The sequence below is a fragment of the Topomyia yanbarensis genome, chromosome 2, assembly GCF_030247195.1.
Source record: "Topomyia yanbarensis strain Yona2022 chromosome 2, ASM3024719v1, whole genome shotgun sequence".
Lineage (NCBI taxonomy): Eukaryota > Metazoa > Arthropoda > Insecta > Diptera > Culicidae > Topomyia > Topomyia yanbarensis.
In genome coordinates this window covers 358004987-358024952 of record NC_080671.1, presented here as the reverse complement: position 1 = coordinate 358024952, position 19966 = coordinate 358004987, and the positions used below count along the sequence as shown (strand labels likewise).

At 34.2% G+C, this 19966-nt stretch overlaps 2 protein-coding genes across 4 annotated transcripts in view; both read right to left on the bottom strand.

The window, feature by feature from the left end:
* Window positions 1-7352: 7352 nt before the first annotated feature.
* On the bottom strand, window positions 7353-9578 carry LOC131680695 (uncharacterized). The gene is made up of 3 exons (XM_058961405.1): window positions 8848-9578; window positions 8196-8503; window positions 7353-7841 (listed from the first exon to the last, which is right to left on the bottom strand). The coding sequence occupies exons 1-3, from the start codon at window positions 9365-9367 to the stop codon at window positions 7353-7355; spliced, it is 1317 nt and encodes a 438-aa protein (XP_058817388.1). The 5' UTR covers window positions 9368-9578.
* Window positions 9579-14332: 4754 nt separating this feature from the next.
* Window positions 14333-19966, bottom strand: part of LOC131684316 (arrestin domain-containing protein 4-like) — a 43097-nt gene continuing 37463 nt past the window's right edge. The window contains exons 5-6 of one of the 3 annotated variants that reach the window (XR_009304642.1): window positions 16856-16994; window positions 14759-14880 (exon numbers count right to left, since the gene is read on the bottom strand). Coding sequence is in view for 2 of the 3 variants with exons in the window: in XM_058967067.1 (XP_058823050.1) it covers window positions 14701-14880 (180 nt within the window). In the remaining variant the exon portion in view is untranslated. Of the gene's footprint in view, window positions 14881-16855; window positions 16995-19966 lie in introns of all 3 variants that reach the window. The other 2 variants (XM_058967067.1, XM_058967066.1) reach the window with 2 other exon arrangements.

Here is a 19966-nt window from a genome sequence, read left to right as displayed (position 1 = left end):
TGGTTTCGGAGTTCACTGAAGAATTGTTGTCAAATGTTGAGTTTCCACCAGGAGAACGTTACAAACCATTACTCTCACGTTATAGCAGAGGGAAATAGAAACCTTGGCTTCATAATAAGAATAGCCAACGAGTTTACTGATCCATATTGTCTGCGGGCATTGTATTTTTCACTTGTTCGATCTGTCCTGGAAGCTTCCACAGCCATTTGGTGTCCTTATACGAACATTTGGACTAACAGAATTGAAGCAGTACAAGCAAGATTCCTCCGCTTTGCTTTTAGAACTTTGCCGTGGCGTAACCCAACAGAGCTACCACCATACATTGATCGCTGTCTTCCGCTCGATATGGAAACTCTGGCAAAAAGGCGAAATACATTCAGAGCTGTATTTGTTTGGAAAATAGTGACTGGCCAAATGGATGCCCCAGATATTCTCTCACAAATCAACATCAACGTACCCCCCAGAAACCTTAGATCACGTAATTTTTAAAAATTGGCTTTCAGCGCACCGAGTACAGTCAGAACGAACCCATAAGGGCGATGTGTAATGTTTTCAATAGTGTGTATGACTATTTCGATTTTTATGTTTCTAGTGATGTTTTCAAGAATAGACTTAGGAGATTGACTTAGCTTATAAGATTATGTGAAAATATTTCTGTAATGTTATTGCAATGCTGTATACCTTGTATGTAATTTTGTTAATTTGTAATGTCAGATCATTGTAATTGTAGGAAAAACGTGCAAAAAGATTATGAGTTTTTACGCGCATTCGAGGTCTGCTTCTGAAGTGAACCTTGAAATGGGCTTTTCCCATGCAAAAACATTAAATTTCATGTAGACCAAAATGGGTCAGATGAAAAATGAAAATAAATAAATAAATAAATAAATATTCTTCAAGTTGTCGCTTCATCCAGCCAGGCAGCCATTCCTCGTGAGTAGGAATTTTCATATCGAAAGTTTTAAAGGGAAAAGTACATGTGAGTGTGAGATTACTGGGAGCAAGTGTATACTCATTTCAAGTAATCATTTGGTACCGCGGTCTTGCTTGCACGATCTATTGAGTTTGTTTCAGAGCCCAGTATCCTTGAGGCGGTATGCACAAGAAACATACCGTGGTTTATGTTCAAGAGTGTCTCTAAAGTAGCCGTAAGTGTTGTCGAGAACTCACGAGTCAACGCCATCAAACATGGCACCCGTATGGCACTAACAATTGTTGTGTAGATCCACTGAATGTATTTGGGTTTGAGTCCCCAAGATTTGCCAAAAAACCGTCTATATTGGCCGAAGGTCATGCAAGCCATCTGGATTCTGAAATCGATGTGAGCTGTCCAATTGAGTTTTGAGTCAAGAATTACCCCAACGTACTTAACTTGATCTGCTACAATAATTACAGAGTGAAAGAACTGTAACGGACGAGATCCGGTTGAAATCCTTCGTTGCGTGAAAAGAACCATTGAAGTATTATTTGGTTGAACTGATATTTCAACATGAAGATACCATTACTCAACAACACATAACGCTAGTTACATCAAATCAAACAGTGTGTTAACGCAAATGCCGGTGATCATTATATGATAATCATCGGCGAAACCATATGTCGGAAACCAGAGCTCATTAGGTTCCCTTAACAAGCCACCGGCGACAAGGTACTATAGAGGTAGTGACAGCACACCACCTTGAGAACATCCGCAGACACTCAGTTTCCTTAACTCTACTTGCCTAAACGATGAACACAGATGTCGTTTGCTAAGCATTGCGTGTATACAATTCGTGATATATGAAGGCACTCTATTACCTCGTGCTGCTTCCAAAATGGATTCGAAAAACATGTTGTCAAAAGCACCTTCAATATCGATAAAAACTCCTAAACTTGATTCCTTTTGTGAAAAAGCTTATTCAATGTTGTAGACAACATTGTGTAACAGTGTGGTAGTAGACCTCCCCCGCTGATATGCATGTTGCATTGCATGCAGCGGGTGCTCGCCCAAACGAACATCCCGAATGTAGTAGTGGTCGATTAAACGTTCCACTGATTTGAGCAGGAAAGTGATTGGACTGGTCGGTCTAAAGCTCTTTGCCTCGTCATAAATGACGCGGCCATCTTTGGGAATAAATTTTACAGTTTTTCACGACACGCCAATAAAATTAATTCTGTTTTAAGACTACAAGAACTGTTTTTTTAAAATATGCTTGAAGTGTTTATATACTCTTTGTAGAATAACACGAATGATTCCATGGCAGTCAGTCAACAACCAGGACGTATGGTCACTAGAGTGACAGGGAAAAAATGACCCCTATCAGCCCATACCTGAGTCGATTCCTAGTTCCACCAGGAGTACTTGTTCCAAATTTAAAGCAAATAGGACAAGTCTGGCTACCGGACCAACGTGCCTGAAGTTTGTATGGGATTTTTCGACAATTTACATGGAGAAAACCCACTAACTCGCATTTTCGCCGCTAGGCGGCACTGCATGCATCGTATTATCACTGTAAGTGAAAATAAGAAACAACATTTAATTGTCAACAACTTTGTCGAAGTCTGCTAGTGAATCCGGCTTTGTTAAAAGAAGTTATTAAAGTTTGAACGAAGTGATGTCTGAGTCAGTTTTGCATGGGGCCTAGCAGTGCATGGTTGTGTATCGGTACTCGATTCCCACCAACTATATATTTTTGTGAGATAATGTGGTTAGGTTTAGGTCAAGTAATACGAGTCATGTTTTGGTTAGAAAATTTTAGTTCCACATTTTACCGTATAGAGGGCGCCAGGATTAGCTTTTCAACGGAAAGAGATAGAGATTAAGTCTTTTCCAAAAAGTAGTAGAACAAGCATTTTTATATAATTCTTCCGAACATTTCGATACTCTATCTCACTTCTATGAAAAGTTAGTACTGGCGCTCTCTATGCGGTCACAGGTGGAACTAAAATTTTCTAACCAAAACATTACTCGTATTATGTACTACAATTCTTCTGAACATACTATTTAGCTAAATCAAACCATTATCTCACAAAAATGTATAGTTGGTGGGTATCGATTACCGATACACAACCATGCACTAATAGGCCCCATGCAAAACTGACTCAGACATCACTTCGCTAAATGTTTAATAACTTTTTTTAACATAGTCGGATTCACTAGGGACCGTTCATAAACCACGTAGACCGAAATTTGAGAATTTTTAACCCCCCCCTCCCCCCTAGTAGACCTTAGTAGCAGGCTTACCAATATGACTGCCTTTTTCCTACTGTCGCTTTGCATCGCAATCGGATGTCTCTATGTGTGCTCAACGCTCTCTTGCTACAGCACGTTCACTCGCCAAGCCGAACTGTAATGGCAACAGCGCAATCTTGTGAGAATAATACTGCTTCGCTACTGTCTGTCTCGCGCTCGTTTTGTTGAAAGTATTCTGCGCTGAGCGTAGTGAGCCGAATGGGCTGTTAGTTTACCATTTCTTTATGTCTGCTGTTTCGCATAAACTGTCGCGGCGACAGCCTCCACAAAGTGGTAACAACCTTCAACCAAACTGGTTAAACTGTCTTCTAGGGCTGTCGTATGAAGAATGTCATCACTGAGCAGTAGCATAGCGTTGAATCAGCGCGGCGGCAACAATTTGCGTTAAATCAATGCACGAATAAGTGAATGCAAGTGAATAGTGTACTTTTTAGCACAACAGTTATTTTGGTAATTGTTCCGAATTGCGGCTTTTTCGAAAAAAGGATTATTTTTTATGGAAATGATTCTAAATGGCCTATTTTACAACAAGCAATGAAAAAACATCGGGGGGAAAGCTTTAAAGTAGCTTGAACTGGAAAAATAAGTTGCTACCACTTACCTTACTAACAGTGGCATTGCGCATGAGAAAGTGATGTTAAGGGCGAAGGTAGGTAGGCTTGGCCGCATAGTCGAGTCCAAGGATTGGAATCGGCGCAAAGCCGCTGCGAATCCGCTGGACGAGGCGTTTTAGATCTTGCTATCGAAAGGTGCAAACAAACCTGTAATCCACTCGTTTGCTCGGTATACTCAAAAATAGGGGCTATCCCTAGTTTAAGTCCGATTGAGCGACAGCGAAGTCGGACAGCACCAAAAGAAGCGATGTGGCGTAGCCACATTAGGCATTAACAATGTTTTATTTAGTATTTTCTCATGCGCAATACTACTGTTGGTAAGGTTAGTAAGAACAACTTTTTTTCGGATTAAACTACTTTAAGGTTGGACAGAGAAAGGGTAAATTTCGCAAACGAAAAAAAAAGTTTTTTCCACACCGTATGTCAGATCTTCATAAAAATCAATCAGCAGGACTGTAACAATATTTTACATACGCTGATTGATTTTTATGAAGATCTGACATACGGTATGGAAAAAACTGCTTTTTTCGTTTGCGAATTTTGCGCATTCTCTGTCCAACCTTAAAGCTTTTCCCCCGATTTTTTCATTAATTGTTCTTAAATAGAGCATTTAGAACCATTTCCAACAAAAAATTACCCATTTTTTAAAAAATACGTGATTTGGAACATTTACCGAGGAAAGATTAGAAAAGCATGAAATAGGGTTATAAGAAAAAGCTTAGAATTTCCCGGCGACTTAACCCAGGAGTCAGGATCTGCGACATGTCCGAACGAGCGTAAAGTAACTTTGTACTTCATGCTGTCGGAACCGGGTTAAGTCGCCGGGAAATTCTAAGCTTGCTCATATGATATTCCTTTAATATCAGTTGTTAGTTTTCATTATGCTGTCATGAGAAATTTACGCCATAAAACCAAAAAGTAAAAAAAAAAAAATTTAAATATCCAAACATTTAGCAATTTATAAGTTCAAAATTTAAATATTTCAAAATTCATGGATTTAAAAACTATAACATTAAAAAGATTTAAATTTTAAAGCTTTGAAATTCAAAAATTCAAAAATTCAAAAATTCAAAAATTCAAAAATTCAAAAATTCAAAAATTCAAAAATTCAAAAATTCAAAAATTCAAAAATTCAAAAATTCAAAAATTCAAAAATTCAAAAATTCAAAAATTCAAAAATTCAAAAATTCAAAAATTCAAAAATTCAAAAATTCAAAAATTCAAAAATTCAAAAATTCAAAAATTCAAAAATTCAAAAATTCAAAAATTCAAAAATTCAAAAATTCAAAAATTCAAAAATTCAAAAATTCAAAAATTCAAAAATTCAAAAATTCAAAAATTCAAAAATTCAATAATTCAAAAATTCAAAAATTCAAAAATTCAAAAATTCAAAAATTCAAAAATTCAAAAATTCAAAAATTCAAAAATTCAAAAATTCAAAAATTCAAAAATTCAAAAATTCAAAAATTCAAAAATTCAAAAATTCAAAAATTCAAAAATTCAAAAATTCAAAAATTCAAAAATTCAAAAATTCAAAAATTCAAAAATTCAAAAATTCAAAAATTCAAAAATTCAAAAATTCAAAAATTCAAAAATTCAAAAATTCAAAAATTCAAAAATTCAAAAATTCAAAAATTCAAAAATTCAAAAATTCAAAGATTCAAAAATTCAAAGATTCAAAAATTCAAAAATTCAAAAATTCAAAAATTCAAAAATTCAAAAATTCAAAAACTCAAAAATTCAAAAATTCAAAAATTCAAAAATTCAAAAATTCAAAAATTCAAAAATTCAAAAATTCAAAAATTCAAAAATTCAAAAATTCAAAAATTCAAAAATTCAAAAATTCAAAAATTCAAAAATTCAAAAATTCAAAAATTCAAAAATTCAAAAATTCAAAAATTCAAAAATTCAAAAATTCAAAAATTCAAAAATTCAAAAATTCAAAAATTCAAAAATTCAAAAATTCAAAAATTCAAAAATTCAAAAATTCAAAAATTCAAAAATTCAAAAATTCAAAAATTCAAAAATTCAAAAATTCAAAAATTCAAAAATTCAAAAATTCAAAAATTCAAAAATTCAAAAATTCAAAAATTCAAAAATTCAAAAATTCAAAAATTCAAAAATTCAAAAATTCAAAAATTCAAAAATTCAAAAATTCAAAAATTCAAAAATTCAAAAATTCAAAAATTCAAAAATTCAAAAATTCAAAAATTCAAAAATTCAAAAATTCAAAAATTCAAAAATTCAAAAATTCAAAAATTCAAAAATTCAAAAATTCAAAAATTCAAAAATTCAAAAATTCAAAAATTCAAAAATTCAAAAATTCAAAAATTCAAAAATTCAAAAATTCAAAAATTCAAAAATTCAAAAATTCAAAAATTCAAAAATTCAAAAATTCAAAAATTCAAAAATTCAAAAATTCAAAAATTCAAAAATTCAAAAATTCAAAAATTCAAAAATTCAAAAATTCTAAAATTCTAAAATTCTAAAATTCTAAAATTCTAAAATTCAAAAATTCAAAAATTCAAAAATTCAAAAATTCAAAAATTCAAAAATTCAAAAATTCAAAAATTCAAAAATTCAAGAGTTCAAAAGTTCAAAAATTCAAGGATTCAAAAATTTAAAAATTAGATTCAAAAACTTAAAAATTTAAAAATTTTAAAATTTAAAGATCTAAAAATTGAATAATTTCAAAAAGTTTAGAAATACCATGGTTTTGAAATTTAGAAATTAAATAATATAAGCAGCAAAAATTTAAATATTTTGGGATTTAGAAATGCAGAAATCAAAAAATTTTAAAATTCGCAGATTTTAAAATTTGAATATTTAGGAAATTTAAAATTTTTAAAATTTTGCGATTTAAAAACTTAATAATATAAACAGCTAAAAATTTAAAAATTTGGAAATCTAAAAATTTTAAGATTCAAAAATTTAAAAATTTATATATTTAGAAATTTAAAAATTTAAATGTTGAAGAATTCGAACCTCAAATAATTGAAATATTTGAAAACTAAAATTTCAAAAATAAAATTTTGAATTGACCCATAAATTGCATAGTACATAATAAGAGTTATTAGGTGCTTTCTAAAAATTATTTCATTGAAAATTTTCTATGCTTTGATGAGAACGAAGACGAAGTTCATTGATTTAGAACAGGTTCTTTTATACCTTTTATGAAATATAAATAATAAAAGTCTTTGCTGCAGATATAACGTTGCAAGGATGTTTCGGAATCACAAAATTCGTGCAATCTTAGTTCACAGTAAATGAGAGCGTAAATAGCATGTTTATATCTTGTTCAATGGTTGTTTTGATTTTTTACTTTAGCTGTTTATAAGATCCTAGATGTCAAAAAAATAAAAAATGAGAAATCGGAGGACATAATGACTTTCTTTGAATAGCAGACAATATCATATTTGCTGTAAACCATAGTGAATTTATTCCATTCTGCGTTTTACGCTTAATGATACGTTAAATCTCTGTAAATAATCTTTTTCAGTTTTATTCATTTAGGTACTTTTGGATTTTGATTTCTGGCAACTACTCATTTTGGGAATAACCTCGTGTAATAACTCTTCGTTCAGTTTTATTGTGAGGATGCTCGCCAGGTTTTGTACGCTTAGCTTTGTTCTAGCAGGCGACAAAACTAGTGCCAGAGCACTAAATGCGCGCTCCACTGACACTTGCGTTGCTGGAACGGTCATTATCGTGAGTGCTATTTCGGAAAGTTCCGGGTGTGAATCTTTCCGCGCAATCCAGTGCTTCCAAATATCATATTTGTAGTTTTGATGAGTCTCTAGATCTAATGCGTTTAGTTGTTTCAAAAACGTATTTTCAGAATCGCTCTGCAACACTGCTGGTGGAGATCCCCCGAACAAGCTTGTCATGAAATCATCCAAACTCGACGTTGCTGTTGGTTGCTCTGGAATCTTCAATTGCTGCGTAGTTTGATTAGGTTTCAATGACTCAATTCTTTTAGACGTGGAAATGATGAATTTCTATGAAAAATTATATTGTTTGATTTGGAATAGGCAAACTGAATACACACACACACACACATATATATATATATATATATATATATATATATATATATATATATATATATATATATATATATATATATATATATATATATATATATATATATATATATATATATATATATATATATATATATATATATATATATATATATATATATATATATATATATATATATATATATATATATATATATATATATATATATATATATATATATATATATATATATATATATATATATATATATATATATATATATATATATATATATATATATATATATATAAATACACATATTTTCTTACCCTAGTTTCTGCTTTCTCGTCTGGAGTTAAAACTACTGATGAGATATAATTGAACCTCGGATCGATCAATAAAGCAGCTTTGAAGGCTAAATTTTTTTTTAACTGATGCAACCTTTTTTCCAAGGAATCTCCTAGAGCTTTGGTTAAGTCGTTCCTAGGTTGCTGTTTAACGTGCATCATACAGCGCAACCAATGAATATAAAAATCTCCCAAAGATACATGTTGTCCTTGCATCTCTTTCGTGGCTACATAAACGGGTTGGAACGCATTCTTATAGTCGTGAATGAATCCCCAATTCTCCAACAAATCTTGTGTAAGATAAATATTATTAAATAAAAAAAATGGCTTTGTTCATGATCTTAAGGTTCAAAGAACTTTCGGTGAGCGTCTACACGAATTGAGCGCTTGATATTATGTGTTGGAAAAAGTTCGTTCAACTTTGTCACCGGTTTATCCATAAAAAGCATTTATTAAAGCTGGAAGCTGGAATGGTGCTGATAATCTAATAAATCGACTGATTTTCTTCTTTTATAGTCTAATGAATGCTTTATACGATAAATCGGCGGCAAAGCTATACATAATTTTTGCTACCAAGCGTTCAATTCTAACACATGCTCAAAGAAAGTAACTTGAGCCTTAACATTTAACTAACCTAGTTCCTTGAACTGTTTTCCTAGATCTCTGTAAAAATCTTCGTGATCATAAAAGTTGGAAATCATCTCAAATATACCTCCCCATCTTGTTCTTGAGTACAACGGCGGGAGCGGTATATTTTTTAAATCGAATGATGGTTTGTATGACATTTTTCGGCAGTTCTTAGCAACATTGGTTAGGCTGCGGATTCTATTGTCGACAGCTTTTATCGCATCCGTCACAGCTAGCTGCAATGTATGCACAGCACATCTTATCAGACTAACTTTGGTTGAAAGCTCATTTATCAAATCATTGAACAGTTCGTCATTGTTCTCGAAATCATCTTCATCCACAAAAAGTTTATCTGCTGTTATCATTTGAACATGTTTATCTAGCTCTTTAACAGCCGCTAACATATTAGCGCCGTTATCACATGTAACGGTTAATACCTGTTCAAGCGCTATATCGTACTCTTTAAGAACTTCTTCGATCTTTTGTACGAGATACTTGGCAGTCTGTCGCTCGTTTAGTTCGATCATCGCTGTTGAACAGAAAATAAATCAATAAATGAATGTTTACTTGTTCAGTTTTGCGAATGTAATATTTAATTAACTGTTTTAGTGGGATAGGGAAGGTTTCAGCTTAAAAAAACAACTTTTTACGATTTTTTTGCGAATTTGCGTGGAGCGAATTAATCAAAATTTTTGCACATTACAATATATCACTTCAATAACATTCTGCAATTTTTCCATGCAAACATTTTGACAAGCGACTCGGTGACGAAGCTTTTTGTAGAACGTCTCTGCAAAAACACGATTTGCGGTGTTAACTGCCATTCAAAAACTGCTTAACCGATTTATTTCAAACTTTGCTTACACATTCCTTGTAAAAAATACCCAACCTCTACGTTGAATTTTCGAGAAAATTTTTCATGTAAGGTTTTTTATTAAAAAAAAAATGCAGAATTTTTGGTAAAAATAGCAATTTTTATTTGAAATGCGTAAAAAACTCCCGTACATGAAAAATTATCTCAAAAACTCAATGTAAGGGGTTGGGTATTTATTACAAGGAATGTATGTGTTAGCAAAGTTTGAAATAAATCGGTTAAATAGTTTTGAATGGCAGTTAACACCGTAAATCGTGTTTTTCCAGAGATGTTCTACAAAAAGCTTCGTCACCGAGTCGCTTGTCAAATTTTTGCATGGAAAAATTACTGCATGTTATTGAGATGATAAATTATAATGTACAAAAGTTTCAATCAATTCGCTTCACCCAAATTTCTAAAACAAATTCACAAAATAGTGTTTTTTTACGCTGAAATCATTACCCCCTTCCCCCATCACCCCCTTAAGAAAGTAATATGTATACGTGAATAAACATTTACATTTATCAGTCTAACCTAGAGTAAATTGAACTTCAATTCATCAATGTTAGTTTCACTTCAAGTCTGGATTGTTTTGATTGTCATTTTGCAGGAATTTACTCAATCTATCTCGAATATTTCAAAATTTCACTCAATGTCGATCAACTTTAGCAAAAAAAGATATAATTTGTTAAATAATCACTTAATCATTTCATGTATTTTTTTGACCAGTTAAAGTTTTTATGTTTAGATGACTCCCAAGAGAATTTTTGAAACACATCAGGTTCGCTAGTAAAAAATCTTAAAGAATCTCATCCAGACGACGTGATCCTTGAATATCGCCTTAATTAGTTTAGAAGTTAAACTTACCCAAAGTGCGGATGACAACTGATTGCCCATTCCAAAATTGAGCATTCATGCCCAGGATGTGCCTAGAATGCCGAGAGGCCGAATCAATTTTCAAGCATATTAGCTTTCCGCGTACTTCCTCTTTTAATATTGCCTTGATGTGCTCGGCACATTCAGCTAAATGCATCACTACGTTCTCGGGATTTAAAGTAATACCCAATGCCTCGCAAATCGGATCAAACACCATTTTAAATCCTGTCGATTGCACTTTACTAATCGGCAAATTTTCAACACCGGTCATTCTGATCACTCCTTCTAAAACAGTTTGTCGATCGAGGGCAACGGGTACTTTCAAAACTCGTCGACGTTTTGCTTGAGTGACCTGTCCCTCATTATCGCCTTTAAACAAACCACGGGCGCGAGCGAGTTTCGCATGCTCGCTTCGGAGATGACGAATGAAATTTCCGCAGTCCAAACGCTGAGCCTTTTGTTTGTAGGTGCACTCCGAATTTTCGTCTATACGACACACCAAAAACCCGTTTTCTAACGCCATGCAATCTTCGGCGATACTTCTATAAGATCGCTTTCTGCCACCCGCACCACTTTCACTCGCCTCAATTCGACCCACACCACTAATACCTGACCCATCTCCATCCGCGGTACTTCCACTTGCACTAACTCCACTCGTAGTATTCTCCCATGCATCACCGTCATCTTTATCTGTAACATGACCAACATCAGCTTCATCCCACAAATCGAACATATCGTCTCTAACGCGTTCATTTAATTTTTCCATTTCGGAGGATGTTAAAAACTCGCAAACAGGCAAATACGCAAAATAAAATTAAGCTTCTGCTGCTGACCAAGTCTAAACTGCGAATGAATAGAAAGATAACCATGCATGCAGCAATAATTTCAAATCGTTCCATTCGTTCATGACTGTACTAGCTGAACGAAGACGCACTACATTCATAAGAAAGAAATATTTTTCCGAACACACCAACGTGTCGGTTCTTCCACGAAGAATGTTAGGAATAGCACACGCAATAATAACCGAGGCTGTCATAGCAAATTAACTACAGCTGTGTGTGTTGTGCAAACTGTCGGGTGCGGTACAAGACGGCAACGTAGCATGTCGCATAACAGTTTTACTGCCGGCTGTCATGAACGTTTCAATTCTTAACCTGTCGCAGCAAAGAGAAGACGACAGCCTCTGGAATACTGTCGTAGGGCAGTACTGTTGGAACCCCTGCTTAGTAGACTTTTACCAACCCCCCTCCCTCCCCCACCAAAAGTCTACGTAGACTTTTAGTTTTTTTTTATTCGCAGGAAATGTGAATTTAGCAAGAAGCACATTATAATGTTCAATTAAAAATAAGCGTTCAGATTTATTTCAAGCTTTTTAAATATTAAAGAAAGATTTTTCACATTGGTTTTTTGTCTATGATTGATCAAATCAATTAATACCGATTCAGGGTGCTTTCCAACGTTTGTGTAGCGGAATACTTCTTTTCAAGGTTAGTCACTCAAATATATGTATAAAGATACATTGCTATAACTAGCTTAAATTTTGGCCGAAGTGCGACCTACACCAACAATGCAGAATTGCTAAAGCTTTTTGAGCCTTACTGGTGCATTCAAAATTGTTAAATTATAAGAAACAATTACAAATTAATACTGTCGATGTGTACTATCATCTAGACTAAAATAATAAACCATACATGCACACAAATTTAACTTTTCGTGAACAAATTCCAATATTTCAAAGATAATAAGATAATCTGAATTGCCTTATTTGATTAAGGGAACGAAGCTATTTAAATCTTCCCAAAAATATTTATATTTCTTATGTAATTAATAGCCGTATCACCTTAGAGTATTATCGCAAAGTATCAAAGTTCAACTCCGAATATTTTCGAAGATAAATATAGTAGAGCCGGTTTGCACGGAGTTGCATAGGGTCAAGACGTAAAATTTAACGGGTGTTTAAAGATTTTTTAATCAGTGTAAATGATTGCAAGAGAAACTGATTAACTCGAGTAAACACTTTGTTGTAGAAGTTTAACTACACTACTGCTTTAACCACCGAAATTATTAAATAAAAATAAAAAAATTAATCTACTTATTGTTAAAAATCGGGTGTTTTGTTGTTACAATGCTTAACTTTGAACATTTTTTAACTTTTTATGGTTCATGCATTTAATGGTCCATGCATGTCTGCTAACTAGTGGTGCTTCAGATGATTTCACAGTCAAAATCTTCCGACGAGAGGAATTTTTGGTGATCGTCTTTGGAACTGTCATTTTGTATTATTCCCAGATCAAAACTATATCAAAATATACGCAAGAAACAAAAACGTGTGAGCTTGTCCAAAAAAAAAAATCGTGGGTTCTGGGTTGAGTGGTCGCTTAACGAGTAGTTACCTCAATATGTACTAGCTCTGAAGTTTCTGCATAAATGCTGAATAGACCGATATTTTGAATACAACTCTCTTTAAATCCCATTCATAATTAGTAATACGAGAATAACAAAAAATAAAAGTCTACGTAGACTTTTTCAAAGACCCCCCTCCCCCCTCGTAGACAAACGTAGACTTTTGCCAGACCCCCCCGGCCCCCCTATGAGTCTACGTGGTTTATGAACGGCCCCCTAGCAGTCTTCGACAAAGTTGTAGGCAATTAAATGGTCTTTCTTATTTTCACTTACAGTGATAATACTATACATACAGTGCCACCAAGCGGCGAAAATTCGAATTAGTGGGTTTTCTCCATGTAAATTGTCGAAAAATCCCATACAAACTTCAGGCACGTTGGTCCGGTAGCTAGACTTGTCCGATTTGCTTCAAATTTGGAACAAGTACTCCTAGTTGGACTAGGAATCGACTTAGGGGTGGGCCGATTGAGTTTTCAAAAATTCATCATTTTTCTGGGCACTCTAATGGTCACCCTAGTATCGGCTTACATCTAATTAAACTTGTGCTAAACTGAAACAATATCCCCAAGCTTCAAAATCGATTTCGCTTCGCCTATTTAACCGTATTTTCCCCTAAAATAACAACCATACTTTTCTGTGTTAACAATGAATGCCTGTCATTTTTCGAATGCAGCATATTTCGGACTCTGCTTGGTTGAGAAAAAAACGAACACTCCAAGCGAGCCGTTTTTGCTTCGTGTTTTTGAAATAACATGTTTTGTACTGGCCAGCAAGGAGGATTTCCGCCATCATGATGCTTCTGATGCTGTCTTCTATGGTGATGAGAGGTCAGGCCGGCTTGGGGCTGGGAAAACATTTCCTCACCACGTACCAATCTGAAGGGGGGAGTGTTCAGTTTGCATAGGACATAGGCAAACATTCGCAAACTACATACAGTGAGTATACGTATGTGTGTGAGTGTATGTGTGGAGGTGTAAACCCCGCTACCACTATCTGCCGGAATTTTAAATTTCGTTCGGTTTCACAGCATTTCTGAAACAACGTCTCGTTTTGGATATAAATTATACACGAATGAATAATTAACTTTGGCCGTACACTTCAAAGTTTTCAACAAACGGGAAAATCACGTAAAGAGCAAGGTCGTACTCGAGGTCTGATGAATTAGGCTATCGGTAGCTCATGCATATTTTACAGTCGCTTCCATCGTCATGATTTCATGAATGGCTTGCTGGTAGTAGTGCTACCAGAGGGACGTTTTAAAGTGAAATTGAATACTATGTGCATAAAGCCGAAGGCAGTTTCTTCCATTATGGTTCCATTCAGTAAATTTATGACCGTTAAGCTTGGTAAATTCCCATTTTCTATAGAGCCGTACAATGCACCGAAGTACAATGTTATTTCACTGTAAGGTTTCGTTCCTCAAATATTCCTTCCGTTTCTTAGAAATGTGCGTCGGAATTCAAATAGGTACGTGTGATATTTCTGAGATTATAAACTGATCGAGTTAGCTCTACATTTTACTAGTGCACGATTGTCATTATTTGGTTAGTATCACACTCCCCACTTGTCGTTATTAATTTTTGTTACTAATTGTTTCCATCGGCGAGCGTCAGGTTGAGCACTTGGCTGGGCTGATCTGCATGGGCACGCCAGGGAAGCGAGATTCAATCATAAACTCAGTGCAATATAATTAATCCTGAAATTGAGTTTCTCTATCCGCTTTCGACATTAGCAACCAGTGGCAGCAGCAGCAGAAGCGCGTGTTACGGGGAGCGTAGCAGGATATCGCACGTAGTTTTCCACCCATTCCTGCAGATCCTGATCGTCCCGTCTGAACGGATACGTACCGAGCGTGATGGGAACTTTCAGAACCATCTGGCGCTCCATGAGATTCGGCTCGATGAGGATCTGAAAGATAAATATAGCTGTATTTATCTGGTCGGGTGAACGTTGTGAGGAGCGTAGTTTAAATTTGTATTGTATAGTAGTACGCTGGAAATAGTTCCATTGTGTGGAAAATGGTAGCTCCGTGCCGCTTAACGTGTCATTGTCATTAGAGTACCGGCCAGGAACCGGAAGATAGTACTTCTTGACCGATATTTGATACGTGTGCTCTATTCTGACCCTTTACGGAAACTCGTGCTTAATCATATTCAGGTTTGCTCGTTTCAATAAATTTATCACAAAGTTTTTGGGTTGTATGATGTTAGTTAACATGAATATGTTTTACGCCAGTAGAGCCAATATGTTGAGTGAAACACAGTCTCAACAGAAAGGCCTTGTTACGTTAATAAAGTATTTCAAAAACACCATTTACCTAAAAGTTTTTATTTTGGTATTTACGATTAAAGAGTTAAACCATTGTATAATTTAAAAACAAATTAATTTTTTTACCGTAGGACTACATTTTTGTTTTTAATATGGCAAATTCAACAAAAATGATACACAACGAAAAGTTGATTGGTTTTAAATGCTCATAATGTAGACATTTGCAAAGCACCGAAAGTCGATTGTTTCAATTTATAGGGGGACACGGAGCTATTAAGACCGTGGGGGTAATTAAAACCTTCTCGATTTCTCAGAACATCATAAGACTTTTTGACAGTCATACATATTCGTGGAACTAGTATTTCCAAACATTAATTTTGACAACTGAATCTAATTCTTTGCTTTTTACATTTCTTATAAAAGAAATGTATAGAATTCGCTCAAACTTTCAAGATTTTTTCCGAGGCCCGGAGGGCCGAGTCTTATATACCAATCGACTCAGCTCGACGATTTGGGACAATGTCTGTGTGTGTGTGTGTGTGTCTGTGTGTGTGTGTGTATGTAACGGACAAATTCTCATTCGTGTTTCTCAGCAATGGCTGAACCGATCTTATCCAAACCAATTTTAAATCAAAGAACTAAAAAACAGTATGAACGCTATTAATTTGTTTTTGATTCTGATGTTTAGTTTTTAAGATATGAATGTTTGAATGCGTAAAAATGGCGTTTTTTGCAGTTTTTTTTAAATTATCTGCCGGAATTAACAATATAGATTAACAATTTATATGTTTTTAGACAGCTTTAACGAATACCTTTCGAACAAGCTATAGATTGTTGAAATCGGGCTATTATCAAAAGAGATATTTAACATTAAATGCGGACGAAAGATTTTTATCATTTCCCATTGCCAGAAATATGACCAAAAACATGTAATCTATTATTAACGCCAAAACGGCTTATTTTAGGTCAATAGTATCTTCGGAGAATTTAATGGAGGAAATATGCTCTTTCTTTTGGTATTGTGCTTTTGCTGATTAATCCCCCTATGAGTGAGATATTTTCACAAATTTTCTTGGAAGTGATTATAACGAAATGATGTCTTCAGCAAATTTGTAGCTCTTACTTTTGCGAATAACTTTACTGAAGACTTCAAATATCTATTTTGAATACTTTAAAAGTTATGGCTTGTTGTTTGTGGATTACTCTTTGTCGCCTATTTATTGTTCAATATAGTAATAATCCATTGAAATAAGCCAAACATTATTTCGATAAAACGAATTTTGTATTTCATTTTTCTATTCACAACCGCTAGAAATAATCACCGAACACTTCCAAGTTGTCTGGAAGGAACTTGATAACTTATCAGTGCAAAAATGTTCATTTGTACGAACCTTCTGACTGCAATTTTTCTAACTTATGACCATCGGATCGATCTGAAACCTTTCGAAAAATGAAAAGCGAAATAAATAACTCCAAGCAACGGCGTAGCCAAGAGAAGGTTTTGGGGTTTAACACCATACAGCCCCCCCCCCCACCACACCAAAAAAAATATTGGATTGGAGTTGAAAATTTATTGATGCAAACTGATTTAATTCAATATTACAATACTAATTACCTGATCCGTACATTGATAACCTGTTGTTGTAAACATCATGAGGACTTTTGATAAATTGTCGGAATGGGGTCCTGATATGTAACTGATCTATTGGTCTTGATTTTACAGTTGTCTAATAGCATCAATATCAAATTCCTGCCTGAAAACATTCCAATAGAAAATTCCAGAGTTCTGTAATCAATCATAATCCTCAGATTTATTTTCAAATTTTCAGCCTTTTTCCTACACAATATTACGAAAGCTTATTAAACAATTTTTCCTAATAAGTTTGTGAAAATTATAAACTATTTGAAATTTTTTAATAGTTTTATTTTTTATTTAACCGTTATTTTTTAATAAATAGTGACCATCGCTTCACAACGTAGTCTATTTTTCATGGCTTGCGGTGAGCACGATCTCTCGAATTGCTGAACTGTAAATTATGGAATAGAAATTAATTTTTAGTATGCTTTACAGACCCGCTGCAGCGCGCTGGTGCCCTAAGACGATTTCGCTAGATTTTTAGAGCACTGTGCACTAGACTGCCCAGAAAAATGATGAATTTTTGAAAACTCAATCGGCCCACCCCTGAGTCGATTCCTAGTCCCACCAGAAGTACTTGTACCAAATTTGAAGCAAATCGGACAAGTCTAACTACCGGACCAACGTGCCTGAAGTTTATATTGGATTTTTCAACAATTTACATGGAGAAAACTCACTAGCTCGTATTTTCGCCGCTAGGTGGCACTGTATATATCGTATTATCACTGTAAGTGAAAATAAGAAAGATATTTTAATTATCTACAACTTTGTCGAAGACTGCTAGTAAATCCGGCTATGTTAAAAGAAGTTATTAAACTTTTAACGAAGTGATGTCTGAGTCAGTTTTGCATGGGGCCTAGCAGTGCATGGTTGTGTATCAGTACTCGAGTCCCGCAAACTATATATTTTTGTGAAATAATGGTTAGATTTAGCCGAATAGTATGTTTACAAGAATTATAGTAAATAATACGAGTTATGTTTTGGTTAGAAAATTTTAGTTCCACCTGTGACCGCATAGAGGGCGCCACTACAAATTTTTCATAGAAGAGAGATAGAGTATCAAGATGTTCAGAAGAAATACTGAAAAATGCCTGTTCTATAACTTTGTAGAAGACACCAAATTTCTATCTCTCTCCGTTGAAAAGTTAGTATTGGCGCCCTCTATGCGGTAACAGGTGGACCTAAAGTTTTCTAATCAAAGCATGACTCGTATTATTTACTATAATTCTTCTGAACATACCATTGAGCTAAACCTAATGATTATTTCACAAAAATGTTTAGTTCGTGTGAATCGAGTACTGATACACAACCATGCACTGTTAGGCCCCATGCAAAACTGACTCAGACATCACTTCGTTAAAAGTTTAATAACTTCTTTTAACAAAGTCGGATTTACTTGCAGTCTTCGACTAAGTTGTAGACAATTCAATTATCCTTCTTATTTTCACTTACAGTGATAATACGATGCATACAGTGCCACCTAGCGGCGAAAATGCGTGCTGGTGGGTTTTCTCCATGTAAATTGTTGAAAATTCCCATACAAACTTCAGGCCCCTTGGTCCGGTAGTTAGACTTGTCCGATTTGCTTCAAATTTGGTGCAAGTACTCCTGGTGGGACTAGGAATCGACGCAGAGGTGGGCCGATAGGGGTCATTTTTTTCCTGTCACCCTACTGTGCACCCAGTGCATTAACGCAAGTGACGGAAGGTTATCGAAAAGTTTCGTGAAAATGAAAGTTCCAGTAATGATGATGATTTTCCCAAACGGTTCGTTTTCGTGAGGTTTTTATTTGTTCTTTGGCATTAGGATTAGCGATAATAATTCAAATCAAGAATACTACTGGGAAGTCACCTTTAGAAAAAGTCGATGTCGAAGTAAAATTTGAAACTATGCAACTATGTACTTCAGAGATAGCGTGATATCAGGAGCTGCGATTTCATTTCAACGCTTTTTTGTGAAAAGGGCGATACTTACAAATGTAAACATAGGGCTTTTTTCTTACATGCGAATGAGGGCTTTGAAACGCAACAAATTAACCTAAAAATTTTGATTCTACGATATTGCTTTCTTAAACTACAGCAAAAAATACAACGGGCGAAACTGTATTTTAGTTTGTTTATTTAAAGTTTCGCCCTCCACGCTCCATGCAAACAAACAGGGCGATACTTTTTTTGCTAGCAGTTTAGAGGCGAAACTGTTATTTTCGTATTTTTTTAGGATTATCAAACTGATACCAGCTGTAAATAGTAACAATGATCTCTATTGAAAAAACCCGGACGAAATCGGTGGTGTAAAACGGTAGTTATTGTAAAAAAACGTAAGGGCGATACTTCAATGCTGATAGATGGGACCGAAAAAGTAAACAATCGCCAAAGGGCCGATACTATCATTTTGTCAATTTCAATAGCAAAAACAAATTTTAATTTAATAATTTCAAATACTTTATGAAGTTTTGGGTTTCGATCACTGAATCATGCAATCTAGGATGTCAAAAAACACAATAGTTCTTAAATAGGAAATAAAACCAAGTCTGGAAATATTCACTGTTGATTTTCTTTGAATGGTATCACTGCTAGTATCGCCCTTTTCAAGAAAAAGCGTTGATTTCTTAGTTCTCAGTCGCGTTGGAAATTTGAGTAAAATATAAACTTCAAATCGATTCAAAAAAAAAATTCGTTTTTTTTTGTTTCAGTACAATATATAACCCCTTTAGGAAAATTCAGTTTTCCCACCACAATATAGATATTTTATTAACAGAGCATTAACAATAATTCGTTGGTATGTCCATTTTATGGGCCATTTTTTCGCTTTCCCATTGATTTGGTTTGAGATTTCTAGCACTGATGTTGTCCTATGCTGATTTGAGCGATTCTCTGAGTCCTACCACTATCCCATGTAGTATGTGTATTCAAAAACATCGCGAAGCATCAAGTTCTAAATGCTCTCAAACGATATAATATCCGAAGAGTGATAAGAGTTATAAGAAATGTCTCATCACACTGTTAGGTGGATTAAACACGTTTTTAGAAAGGAGATACGTGTTTCATTTTTTTTTGTTGGAATCCTCGAAACAAAAATCAATATAATGTT

Excerpts from the sequence above, each read along its gene's own strand:
- LOC131680695 (XM_058961405.1), bottom strand. The coding sequence starts at position 9,367 with ATGATCGAACTAAACGAGCGACAGACTGCCAAGTATCTCGTACAAAAG. Across the intron at positions 8,504-8,847 it reads AAAACAGTTCAAGGAACTAG|ATTTGTTGGAGAATTGGGGA; the intron begins GTTAGTTAAATG and ends ATCTTACACAAG. Across the intron at positions 7,842-8,195 it reads ACGAGAAAGCAGAAACTAGG|AAATTCATCATTTCCACGTC; the intron begins GTAAGAAAATAT and ends AATTTTTCATAG.